At 41.3% G+C, this 12078-nt stretch overlaps 1 protein-coding gene across 1 annotated transcript in view; it reads left to right on the top strand.

Moving 5' to 3' along the window:
* Positions 1–11769, top strand: part of SLC18A2 (solute carrier family 18 member A2) — a 44508-nt gene extending 32739 nt beyond the window's left edge. Inside the window, exons 10-15 of the mRNA XM_006262699.4 lie at positions 3479–3557; positions 3807–3858; positions 4347–4410; positions 5262–5381; positions 5994–6127; positions 10162–11769. Coding sequence (XP_006262761.1) covers positions 3479–3557; positions 3807–3858; positions 4347–4410; positions 5262–5381; positions 5994–6127; positions 10162–10272 — 560 coding nt within the window. The 3' untranslated portion in view covers positions 10273–11769. The remainder of the gene's footprint in view (positions 1–3478; positions 3558–3806; positions 3859–4346; positions 4411–5261; positions 5382–5993; positions 6128–10161) is intronic.
* Positions 11770–12078: the final 309 nt, after the last annotated feature.

Below are 12078 nucleotides of genomic sequence, written 5' to 3'. Positions count from 1 at the left end.
CCTTGTCTTAGGGAGAACATTAAAATGTAGCATTTTGTTCTTCTGTTATGCTCAAGTATTTAGACAGGGGAAAAAGCCACACCCCATTAGTGCTACGTTATAATGAATAATGAGATTTTAATCGCACAAGCCTGGAGGTAAAGATTCATGATGACTATTCACAAAGACCCTTACTATTGCTCTCTTTCTTCTCCAGCCAAGGTACCTCTTGGTGAGAAATAGTAAAAGGCTTGAAAATGAGCTGGTTGTAACGCAACCTGGATGAGATATCAGTGTAACATGTTGGCATGGGGAAGCATCTAGTGCAGGGGTATCAAATACATGGCCCGTGGGCCAAATCTAGCCCACAGAGCCCTATAATTTGGCCCACAGTTCTGCCCCTTTTGCTGGCTGCACCAGACCAGACTCCCCTGCACAGTGCCTAGGATGTGAGCTGCCCACAGTTTGCTGCCGGTCCCTGGCTGCACCGCCCGGGACCCAGCTCCAGTGAGAAGCACAGCCCATGACCTGCAGTGAGCAGGGCCTGAACCGCATCACCTGCTGGGGTGGGCGCTAGGCTACACTATCCGAGGGCCAGGTCCAGAGCTGCACCACCTGCTGGGGCCGGCATCCTGGTCAGCACTGGGTGAGGGGTACTTGTGCTGGATCAGACATGTGGATGGGGGAGGGCCATAGGCCTGATCCAGCCCCTGGACTGACCCCATGCCACTTATATGGCCCATAGGGCCAAATGAGTTTAACACCCCAATCTAGTATGACATCTCTTAGCTATCAGGTTGGAACAGGTTAATAGGGACTGTGAGGCATTGAAAGTTGTGTTAGACACTCAGGTAAAGAGTTGCCACTATCTGCCCAGGGTACACATTTTCTCCCACCTCCTTGCACACATGCATTCACCCACATCCACTCCCTCTTTGTCTATGGATCTATTGATACTTTTTTTGTTACACATGGGGTAACAGGGTGCAAAAGAGCTTTACTTGAGTAAGGAGCTAGTAGTAACCTGAAAAGGGTGAGAAACACAGATCCAGGAACAGAGGGTGTTTCTGTAGTTTGCAGCAGTTTGCAGCTTTGGGGTCCTACCAGCTTTGTTGCTCTTCCTGGATCCCCAGGCAGCTTTGATGGCTTACAGTGCTTTGGGCAGTCTGTGAAGGTGTAGATGGCTGTAGACATTTCTTTGAGGCACATTCTCCTTCACATGTTTTGTCTTGGCTATGCTATTGTACAATGCACTAAAGTCAAGCTCAGGGGCCTCCAGCAAGTGCCGAGTGCACCCTGCCAAGCGGTGTTAGCTACATCAAGACTATATAGCACGGACGTGCTGTTTCCTTCCAAATACAGTTTGAGTCCTGGTTGTCCACCTGGAAGGTCCAAATAATGCAGAAAGCAGCTGCCCATCTCTTCAAACTACCTGCCCTGTATATGCCATCCTCTGCTGAACCCTGCAGTGCAAATGCCCCTAACTCTGCATTCAGGGTTAGAAGACAAATTACTATGTAGCACCTAAGTATCAGGCTCAGGTGTATGGGAAAACAATTTTATAAACAATGTTTTCAAACTCACATTTTTAACTACCAGCATCCACAGCAGGTCCCTACCTGGGCTGCAGATTTTTCTAAGCACTTTTGGGAAAAAAGATGTGGACAGAAGATTAGTTTTACCAAACCTTTATAGGAGCCTAATAACAGCTCACCTGACCTGGGATCAGGACCTCTCTTCTGCCTCAGCTTCCTCCTTACTCGATGCCCCAGTTGATTTGGGAGTTGTTGACAGCTTGGTGCATTGACTGGAAGACTAGAGCTAGAAGCTTCTCCTTCCAGGTCAAAATAAGAGTCTGAACAAGAAAAATTACCTTCCTAGAAGTTCCCAGGCTCAGTAGTTACTTTTTTCTCACTGCAGCTGTTTGTTCTCTGCTCTCTCTCTAGGTGATCAGAGCAGAGCTAACATCTTTCTGCTACTGTGTTTCCTGGGATCCCAAAGTGGGAAGCCATATACCTTAATGTTTCTCAACCTTTTTAGGCTCGAGGCAACACAAGAAAACATCAGCTCTTAGTTTTTACTCCTTTTTTAACTATGGAAAAATAGCATGGCAGTTTTTTCTGTTGCAGAGAACTCAAAAAACAAACCAACCCACAACAGGTCAGACTTTTTTAACACTATGGATTCTTATTTGAAATGGTTGGGTTTATCTTATGAATCATATTTGCACACCTAACAGTGCTAACATCTGCAGTGCTGGTGAAAGGATCTCAATGCACCCTAGTTGAGAATCACGGTCTTAAATCTACTGACCCTGATTGTTTCTCAGAGCTAGTTCCAGTAATGCTTTCTTCTCTTACTCTTTCTGTCCTAGCTTCTTCCACTCACTGCCCCCATCAGTGTTTGCCAGCAGGGCATCTCCTGCAGAAGTCCTTACCTAAACCCTGGAGAACCTGACAGCATAAAGCTATTTCTAGTAGTACTTCTCTCCTCTGAGAGCAGGCTTCCTCTTACACTTCCCATTAGCTTTGAATCTCAGTCACCTGCTGTCTGTCCTGTGATCTAGGAGGAGGGGAAGACCACTGGGGACAGGTCTTGAACCCAATAGTCAGAGCTTCCCTCTAGCAAGGAACAACTCAAAGTTGTCCAGCAAACAACTATGTAAAAAAAAAAATGTATCTTTGATCCAAAATAACAGGTCTTATAGATTAGGCACGAGGGAAGCTGGTGTTGCAGGGTCAGAATGAAAATGACCCTGGATGACTAACGTGCTTAATTTTGTTTTCAAATTGAGTTCTAACCATCTTAGCTTTCTACATTTAAAAAAAAAAAGAAATAGTGCTCTTTTTTTTTAACCATTTAATTCCCTATATGTACACTTAGCTTTAATTCCTACCTAGCAAAGGGCCACACCGGCATTACAATCGCACCTCTAAGAAGCGTTGTTACACAGCCGGTAGAGCTACCCTTGGAGCGAGATTGTGACTTGTGAAGTCGCAGTCCTTCTGCTCCAGGAAGGACATCAACAGAAAGCAGGCTCTGCCTCCTCCTGGTTCTTTTTGCCAGATTTTACCTGTAGGAGACAGAAGCTCCTTAAAAACCACAATCCCCTTACGTGTTGGAAGTAGTAGTAAATTGCATTGGTGCAAAGACCATCTCTTAATTACAATGGGCTTCATCTGGCCAAAAGATGCTGTATACATGGGAGGAGTATACTCTTGTTCTTTGTCTCTTTCGTAAATCCTCCCCTCCAGATCCTTATAACTGATACTGAAAAACTCTTTTCAAAGGCACCACGATGCTCTTGCATTTGATGGGTAATCTTGAACCTCATTAGACTTCATGAAAGGGCTGAAACACACCGGATATTTGATGCCTTGGGCCAGGCACCTGAACTCTGTTAGATGCGCTTAAATCAAAATGGTTGTGTCTGAATTTATTAGTTTTTCTAACACTTCATCGAACTCATGGCTGATAAGCTGTCTTTCATATTTTTCAGGCATCGCTTTTATTCCAGCTAGCATCTCTTATCTTATTGGAACTAATATTTTTGGGATACTCGCACACAAAATGGGAAGGTATGCTTAATTAAAAAAATCCTTTGACGTATTCTTGTAATATTTCTAGTGTTTCCTAAGGCCATTACTTAATAATAGAAGCCATTAGATTTTACTAGAAAATTATGCCAAACAGTTCATTAAATAAAATAATGTTGCTTTTTCTTTGGTTATGAACCTCTGTACTTCAGAAATAACACTGAAAAATGCAAGACTGCTTCTGTTGTCTGCATTTGACTGTTGTCTAAGAAAATGTTTCTTCTTTAATAGATGGCTTTGTGCTCTGCTTGGGATGATAATCGTGGGAATAAGCATTTTATGTGTGAGTAAAATTTGTCCTAGCAACAAAACTAACTGCCAGCTCAACTCAAACTTTTCTGTATTTTGTCCGGTAGATTTTTATTGCAGTTGCTGCCTTGTGATACCTTTTAAACCGTTATTTTAATATGTCCTAGTGTCCAATCCTCAGTGCCTTCTGCTTCCATTATCCTTAATAGTACTTATCTTTTGGCAGGAGATTATAGTCTTGAGGAATCAGGAGCATAATTTTGTAGTGTTCTCATCCAGTCAATTATAGCTTACTATATTAAGATGTAATTAAATGCAATAATTACATTAACGCTGTTATGGTGCAATTCTGTGAAACAATACAAAAGAGTTACTCAAGTTTTAATTTGCCTTTCTGTGCAAGCAGTTCTATAGTTCCAGACAACACACTTAATTGCTTTGAAGAGTTATTTGAGAGAAAGACAATAATGCAATTAGCGATATATGATAGGATATATTACATTTCTGAAATTTAATTTTCAGGTACCATTTGCCAAAAACATATATGGGCTCATTGCACCAAATTTTGGGGTCGGGTTTGCCATTGGTAAGTAAAATGACATGTAACCTGCTCTTTGCTTTCTGTTGCCATGCTGAAAGACGAATAACCATCCCTGGACTCTGATCTGAATTTATCTGTAAGCTAGAAATCATTTCAAGGGCTACACTCAAAGTGTTCAGCCAAGAATCTCATTAGCCAGGCTAGTTTAAACCCAGAACAATTCCATCTTTCAAATTATCTGGCCATTTAGATCATATTTTTACAATTCCAGAGATGCATTAATTGAAAAAAAAAGGCTTCACACACTTTTTACTCTTGCCTGGTATTTACCTAGAAACAGGCACATTAGAAACAGGTGTACTGCTGACCCAGTATAAATATCCTGGCATAGCTATATATACTCTTTCAGTACATTGCATATAAAATGTTTAAAAAGAACAATGCTTTTTGAATTTTTAGGGTTTTGTTATTTTCATTATAAGACACAGGAGCAGACAGATGCCTAATTTGATATTTGATGAGCTTTCTAAAGTATCTGCAGAAACAAAGAACTTGCAGTAAGCGTGGCTATTATAGTATTCATTACAAACCTTGAATCTCACACAGCTTTTAGATCTGATAAACAGCTCATGCTGTTTTGTCATTCACAATGACGGTGTAGCTCAGGTGTCATCCATGTACAACAGAGTTTAATAAGACTCCAAACTAATATAAGCCTTTGTGTGTGTATAAACATAGACAGAATAGTTTATTTCCTATAGGAACAGCTTTGGAGTGTTTTTTAAGATTAAAATCTTTCAGTTTTATTTAGATTTTTTTAGCTTATATGAAAGCTAAAGAGAGAGAAAAAATGAAAGCAATGTCATTAAATCCATTTTCCCTCCTATCATCACCAGGAATGGTGGATTCTTCCATGATGCCAATTATGGGCTACCTTGTAGATCTGCGCCATGTTTCAGTCTATGGCAGCGTGTATGCAATAGCTGATGTTGCCTTTTGCATGGGGTTTGCATTAGGTAAGGACTAAATTTTCTCCTGTTAGCATTACAGTTGTGAAAAGAGAAATGAAAAAGACTTTAGGGCAGTGACAGCTCTGTTAACTGTAAAACTGGTGTGCTCCTGCAGCCTGGGATTGGTGTGCGGTGGAAATAACACAGAGCGCCAGTGAGGATTGCACGCTGCCTGTATGCCATGGCTCTGTGTCCTGCACAAGACGCATCCGTGCTGCTAAAGATATTTGAAGCAAGACAGGCATTGACTACAAAAGCTGCCTGCAGTGTTGGGCCACTGCTGTACTTGAAGCTAAAGCAGTGGCTATTGCAGTCTGCCTGATGGAGGGTTTCATTCTGTCCTCCCTCAGTCTACTGTGGGGGAACCTTGTGTCCAGCCTTTTGGTTTGGGCTTGGTGCAAAAAAGTGCATGAAAGGTCTGAACTAGTGCCCTTTGAAATCAATGGGAGGACCTCTATGAACTTCAGTGGGTGTGAAATTGGGACCCAGAAAAGGTTTGTGCTGAAACTTGGATTTAAAAAATTCATATTTACATTGCTCACCAGGCTTGTTTCTCTAATGACTGTCAGAAATATTTTGTACATACAGCATTTGTAAATCAGTTTTTTTTTCTAAAAGGTCCGTCTGCTGGCGGTGCCATTGCCAAGGCCATCGGTTTCCCATGGCTCATGACAATTATAGGGATTGTGGATATTCTCTTTGCTCCTCTGTGTTTCTTCCTGCGAAGTCCTCCTGCCAAGGAAGAAAAAATGGTGAGCAGATTTTCTTTAAAATCAAAACAAACAGTACTGTCTTTCTACTTCCTTAGCACTCATTTCTCAGCAACAGGACCTAAAGGTTTTCTGATATCTCTACCCTTTCACACATGGAGTATAAACTATGTGCTCTGTGCATAATTTGGCATTCTTTTGCCCCTTCCTCCTACCCTTTGCAGTATTTTTAACCAGACCCAATTCTTCTTTAATCTTGCAAGACAATCAGCAACGTATGTTTTCTTGGGCTTGGAGCAATAAAGGCCCAATGAACAGTCCTAAAAACAGTTTAATAGCTAGATTCAGTATAAAAAGCTGCACCTCCTCTGGGGTGGAAACTTAAGTTTCCATAAGAGGTGTGCATGGGTTTTTGCCGTATGTTGATTTATTGGATGTCTTGCCTTCCCTACTAGCCCCAGAAAAATGTTTCATGGGCTCAGCAGGTGTTGGCTTTTTCTGTGTCCTTTATGATGCTGTTTCCTCCAAGGGGCTTTACAATGTATTTTACTCCCTCCCCTCCTCCTCAGTTTATCTACCTGTATGTGTTAATCTTCCTGCAGACTCAGGCTTCTTGCTGAGTTTTACCTCTCATACTGCTGCACACAAGTTTCCAGAGCCAGGCTTTGCTCTGAATACCTCTTCCATCTGTTTGGCAAGCAGTTTGGGAGTTGCCAGTCTGCCGGTGCTACAGGGGACATGATAAAATATTAGTAGGTCACATGTAGCCATCACAGGTTTCTTGCTTCAGCACTGGGGTGATCTGCAAAACCCGTGGAATCCATGCAGCATCTCTCCCCGTGCTGTACAACAGCAGGTCTAGCTCAGCCCCTCTCCCTAGGTGCCTCGGAGATCCTGCCAAACCTGAAAAAAAAATGCTGTTCTGGCCCCAACTACCCTTTCAAAGTAAGAGACTTGCAGTCACTGAATGGCGAAAAATAATTGTCCACAAATCCTTGCATTAGAAATGCAGTGGCATATCTCTGAAAGGTATGAGCAGAACACAACTGATAGGAGCCTTCCTGTTTGGGGAAGGCACAAACAGAACGGAACAAAATACTCGCTGAAATCCCATCAAGCCTGGTTGCACTGGACCTGCTGTGCTATACAGTCTAAAGGCAATTTCCAAGAGAAGTCTTTTGACTGCTCAGTCTGATTTTTCCGGACTGCACTGGTCATTTTACACAGTGGTTAGAATTGGGCGGCAGAAGAGAGAGCTGCTGCTATTTGCCAGGGACATGGACTTTGGCAAATGAACTCTATAACTTTGCTTCAGTCTTTGCTAGTTGCAGCTACTTGCATTTTGAAACATGTATTGGAAGACAGGAACGGGCTTGGCGAGTACCAGTATGAGGGAAGAGTACCTACCAGACTGCTCAAGAGATGATTCAGGTTTATGAGTCTCTTGAAGAATAGATCCTAGCTGCAGCCAGGGAAAATAATAAGGGTTAGCAAATGGTGGCCTAAGCGCAAGCCAGAAGTTCTGGAAGACTGCTGTTTCGAGGAGTGTATCTGATGAATGCAATGCCAGAATCGTGAACAGCCAAAGTGCACTTCCTGGAGGGAATCCTCCATCCTCAGTTATTCCTGCAGCTAAAGTGCCCTGGCGGGGCGAGGGGGAGGAGGGAGCACTTGCCAGGTGAACAGTCTTGGGCTTGTGAATTTTTGAGCCTTTTAGTTTTTATAAAAAACTTGCGCTGGTTTTACCTGATCAGACAAGTCTTCATACAAGGATAGGCAGTACATTTTTTTTGATAGCCCTTCTGAACTGCTTAATTTAGCCACTCCGAGGGGAAAATGAAAACATCTCTTTCCCGTCTACTCTGGTCTTTTTTCTCCTCCTTTCCTCCTTCCTTTCTCTTCCACTGACCTATTAGCAAAGGAGCGTGGAACAAAGATTACAATGGGTAAAATTCCAAGGCTGTGGCTAGGAGAATCACCTGTTTCCATTGATTTTTTTGCAGATTATCTCCAACATTTCCCACTGCTTTGAAACATAAGGCAGTAGTACAGGAGGGGAAAGCAAAGAGAACCACACTAGGCAAGGAGAAAACACCCACTTATGAATGAATGCCAGTTTTCACCTGCCTGTGGTGCAGATGAATTAGAAAGAATTTGTCCCATGGTGAAGACAACAAGCTTAGTTTCAGCTGCCTTTTACAGATAAAAGGCCAGAGCGACATTGCAGTCATTTCTCAAACAAGTATTTAAACTTACACAAAAATACCGGATTTTTTAACTCTCAAGGACCTGAAACAGTATGTGTATTTTACAAGTTTATGAAATTAAATCCTGACCCTGCTGCCTTCTCTAGGGAAAGGGCTTCACTTCAGATGTTTATCCAGCAGTACCTTGATTGAGGCCTATCAGTACTATTATATACATTATAGCTGCCAAGACAACACTCTTTCAGCAATTTGTCACTGAACTAGCATTGTTCAGCTTTCAGTTTGGAGGAAGAGTTCCTACTGTCCTCTATTAATATTACATGATTAATTGAAAGCTAAACCCCATCAGGCATTCCATAGACTAGGATGCATATAGTTCATAGACTGTGCTCCGTGTCTTGCGGAAAAACTTTGCTGAGACATTAAGAAAGACAGAAGGCTAAAAAGTCAATGTTATGCTCTTGGCAGGTCCTTTGCTGCAGTAAATGAATTTTATAGGGCAATTAGAATTTGGTGGCCAGTGATTTCAATGCAAGCAGATTAAGATCACATCACGGATCTTGGAGTCATAGCTGACTCCAAAATGAACATGAGCCGGTAGTGTAACAAAGCCATTAACAAAGCCAATCGCACCTTGTCGTGCATTAGCAGATGCATGACCAACACACCGAAGGAGGCACTGGTCAGGCCGCAGTTGGAGTACTGTGTCCAGTTCTGGGCACATTTCAAGAGGGACATGGAGAATCTGGACAGGGTTCAGAGGAGGGCCACTCATATGATTAGTGGCCTCCATGAAAGACCCTACGAGGGGAGGCTGAGGGATCTGGATCTCTTCAGACTTCACAAGAGCCATCTGAGGGGAGAGTGCATAGCTGCCTATAAGTTTATCAAGGGAGGACAACAGAGAATTGGAGATGTGCTATTTACCAGGGCATCCCTAGGAATAACTAGGAATAACGGGTACAAACTAGTAGAGAGTAGATTCAGGTTAGACATTAGGAAGACATTTTTCACAGTAAGGGTGGCCAGAATCTGGAACGGGCTGCCAAGAGAGGTGGTACTATCACCTAACTTGGAGGTCTTCAAGAGGAGGCTAGATAGGCACCTGGCTAGGGTCGTCTGACCTCAGCCCTCTTTCCTGCCTGGGGCAGGGGGTTGGATGCACTGATCCTTCGTGGTCCCTTGACTCTACAATCTATGAATCTATATAGGGTGCAGTTCACACTTGAACCATTTTCTGTTTTGGATTAGGCACACAAGTCATGTGGAGCTCAAAGGATTTTACTGGCATGTTCCTGGGCTTAATCTGGACTTTCAGTTTCAGTAGCAGCAGAGTCTGTCTTGCTGTAAAACACTATAAAAGCTGTTACTTGCTTAATGTGGAGCCTGAAACCAGGGAAAAAAATTAAATGTACGTTCAAAGCAACTAATAAAATGTTGAATAGCAATAGCACGGACTAGTCCTATGGCTTTGCAAAGGCAGCAAAAGTGGTAAGGAAATGAAGCAACGGACAGAGCCTTTACTCAAAGTAGCAGCTTTCTGCTTTCTTGCAATTCACATAACTAACAGTGATCTGAACTAGAACCAATTCATTATCCGTAACGCATAAGAAAGATAATACAAGCACCCCAACTTAGCCACATGTGGTGAAAAACAGCTTCAACTGAAGTCACTATGGGAGGGGGGGTAAAGATTCTTTTCACATAGCCAGTGTAGATAGGTCTGTCCTATTCTTACTGAAATTAGGGATGCTTTCCTGAAAGAGATGGAAGCATCTAAATCTGTGGCTGCAGTTGTGTAGTTACCTGCAACCCCCCGCCCCCAACATACAGCACAACTGCTTATATCTATGCTCTGTTTTCTTTTAGGCAATACTCATGGATCACAACTGTCCCATTAAAACAAAAATGTATACTCAGAACAACATCCAGTCCTATCCCATAGGTGGCGACGATGAAGAGTCTGAAAGTGATGAATGATACCAAGAGCCATACCCAGTATTTTGGTGTTCAAAAAGCAGTGTTTCATGTGAAACATTTCATCCAGAAATATGTTTTAGTTTTACTGTACTTTTAATAGTGAAATAGTCAAGAAACCAAAGGTATATTATTAATTTCTGATGGCTATAAAGCAGACTGCTAACTGCCTTATGAAGAGGGAAAATAAAAAGCTTTTATAGGGGTTTGTATAAACAGTGTTAAACTTCATGTATTTAATTTTATTAAATATTATACAGTATATTTTTGATTAAATGTGTAGTATAAATCTATATATAGTTTTTTTAAAGTTCACTTGTGGACATTTTCACACAAAACTTCATATTATGCTTAGAGTCATTGGTGGGGCAAAGTCAAGTCAGTAAAACTCAATTTATTCTGCAGATTGAAAAAAAAAAAAAAAAAAAAAGAGTTTGAGGATGACGCAGCTATCCCTTCTTGATCCTTTTTTAGGGTTAGTACGCTCCTTCAGGCACACGCAGACTAGGATGATGAGACAACGTTGCGTAGGTTGGGGTCATGCAGGGCCAGCTTTTTATTTCTTTTTGACAGAACGCCTCTGCTGACTCTAGAGGCGAGCTCTGCTTACAAAACTGGTGGCGCAGTGAGAGCACTGGGTAGGGAGGGAAAAAATACCCCACTTTTTTCCAAACACTTGTGTTCACACAGGTCAGTACATTTCTTTTACTACTTTGATTTTTAATACAGCTTGAACCCACGAGCCAGTTACATGAATATACATATTTAATTTTAGGAGTAGAAGAAGAATAATGGAGCTAGTGTATATTAAAGAAGGTTGGTGTATAAGATTTACCCTTTTTATATTCAGATTTTTTATTTTGTCATATCTCTGAAACTTTATTTTAGATACTTACACATTCATTTAAGGTGTTTAATAAATAGTTGATATTGCAGAATCACAATATTCATTCACAATGAGTCCTACAAGTAAGATGATAAACATCCACAGTTGCTTTGAGCAGATTCGATTTTCAGGCTGATAGGTGGCTAGATACCTAGACATGTTTACGTTTTGTCTGTTTGAAAATTAAGTCAAAATATAAATTACACTTAAAAACGGAAAAGGAACAGACAACTTGTTGCCAATACCTCAAATTATCATTTGATGAAGCTAAGTCTAATGAAAGAAAAGTACTGCAGTAAACAATCAATCTATACATCTGCACTGAGGAAAAGAAACTTTGGAAGTAAACGCTCAACAAAAAACAACATGCACTTTTATCCAGTGTTGTGTGCATTTTGGTTTTATTTGTAACTGAATCTTAATGTGCCTTCATGTAACAGCAGATGTTTTACGGACTATAGCATAGATATTCTGTGTTTACATATAGTTTTGTAAAGTGTATATAGTATGCTCAGAAAGTATTGAAATGCTGTGGATCAAACTTCAAGTGTCTCTTTGTTGATAGTTATGCATTCAGATGCCAGAAAAATAAATAAAATACAACCTAAAATACATCATGATTTATTGTAATAAAATGTGATAAAAGGTTACCCCTCTTTTGTGCCAAATGGAAAGAAGGTATGATGGACTTCACCTATCCACAGGAAAGCAACACTTAATTCATGTAGTGGATCTGTGCTTTCCACTAGTGGGATTAAACACTTTACCTCAAGGAGACAGGCTGTCTGCACATAACCTGCTAATATAAAACAAGATATCCCAAATTATCTGTTGCCGAGTGATTACTGATCCAAACTTTTGTCAACTATTTAAATAAATAATGCAGACAGATGTAGTGCGACACACAGACTATTTTCTTCTGA

Source organism: Alligator mississippiensis, chromosome 6 (genome assembly GCF_030867095.1).
Source record: "Alligator mississippiensis isolate rAllMis1 chromosome 6, rAllMis1, whole genome shotgun sequence".
Taxonomy (NCBI): domain Eukaryota; kingdom Metazoa; phylum Chordata; order Crocodylia; family Alligatoridae; genus Alligator; species Alligator mississippiensis.
This window is presented reverse-complemented; position numbering and strand designations above follow the sequence as displayed.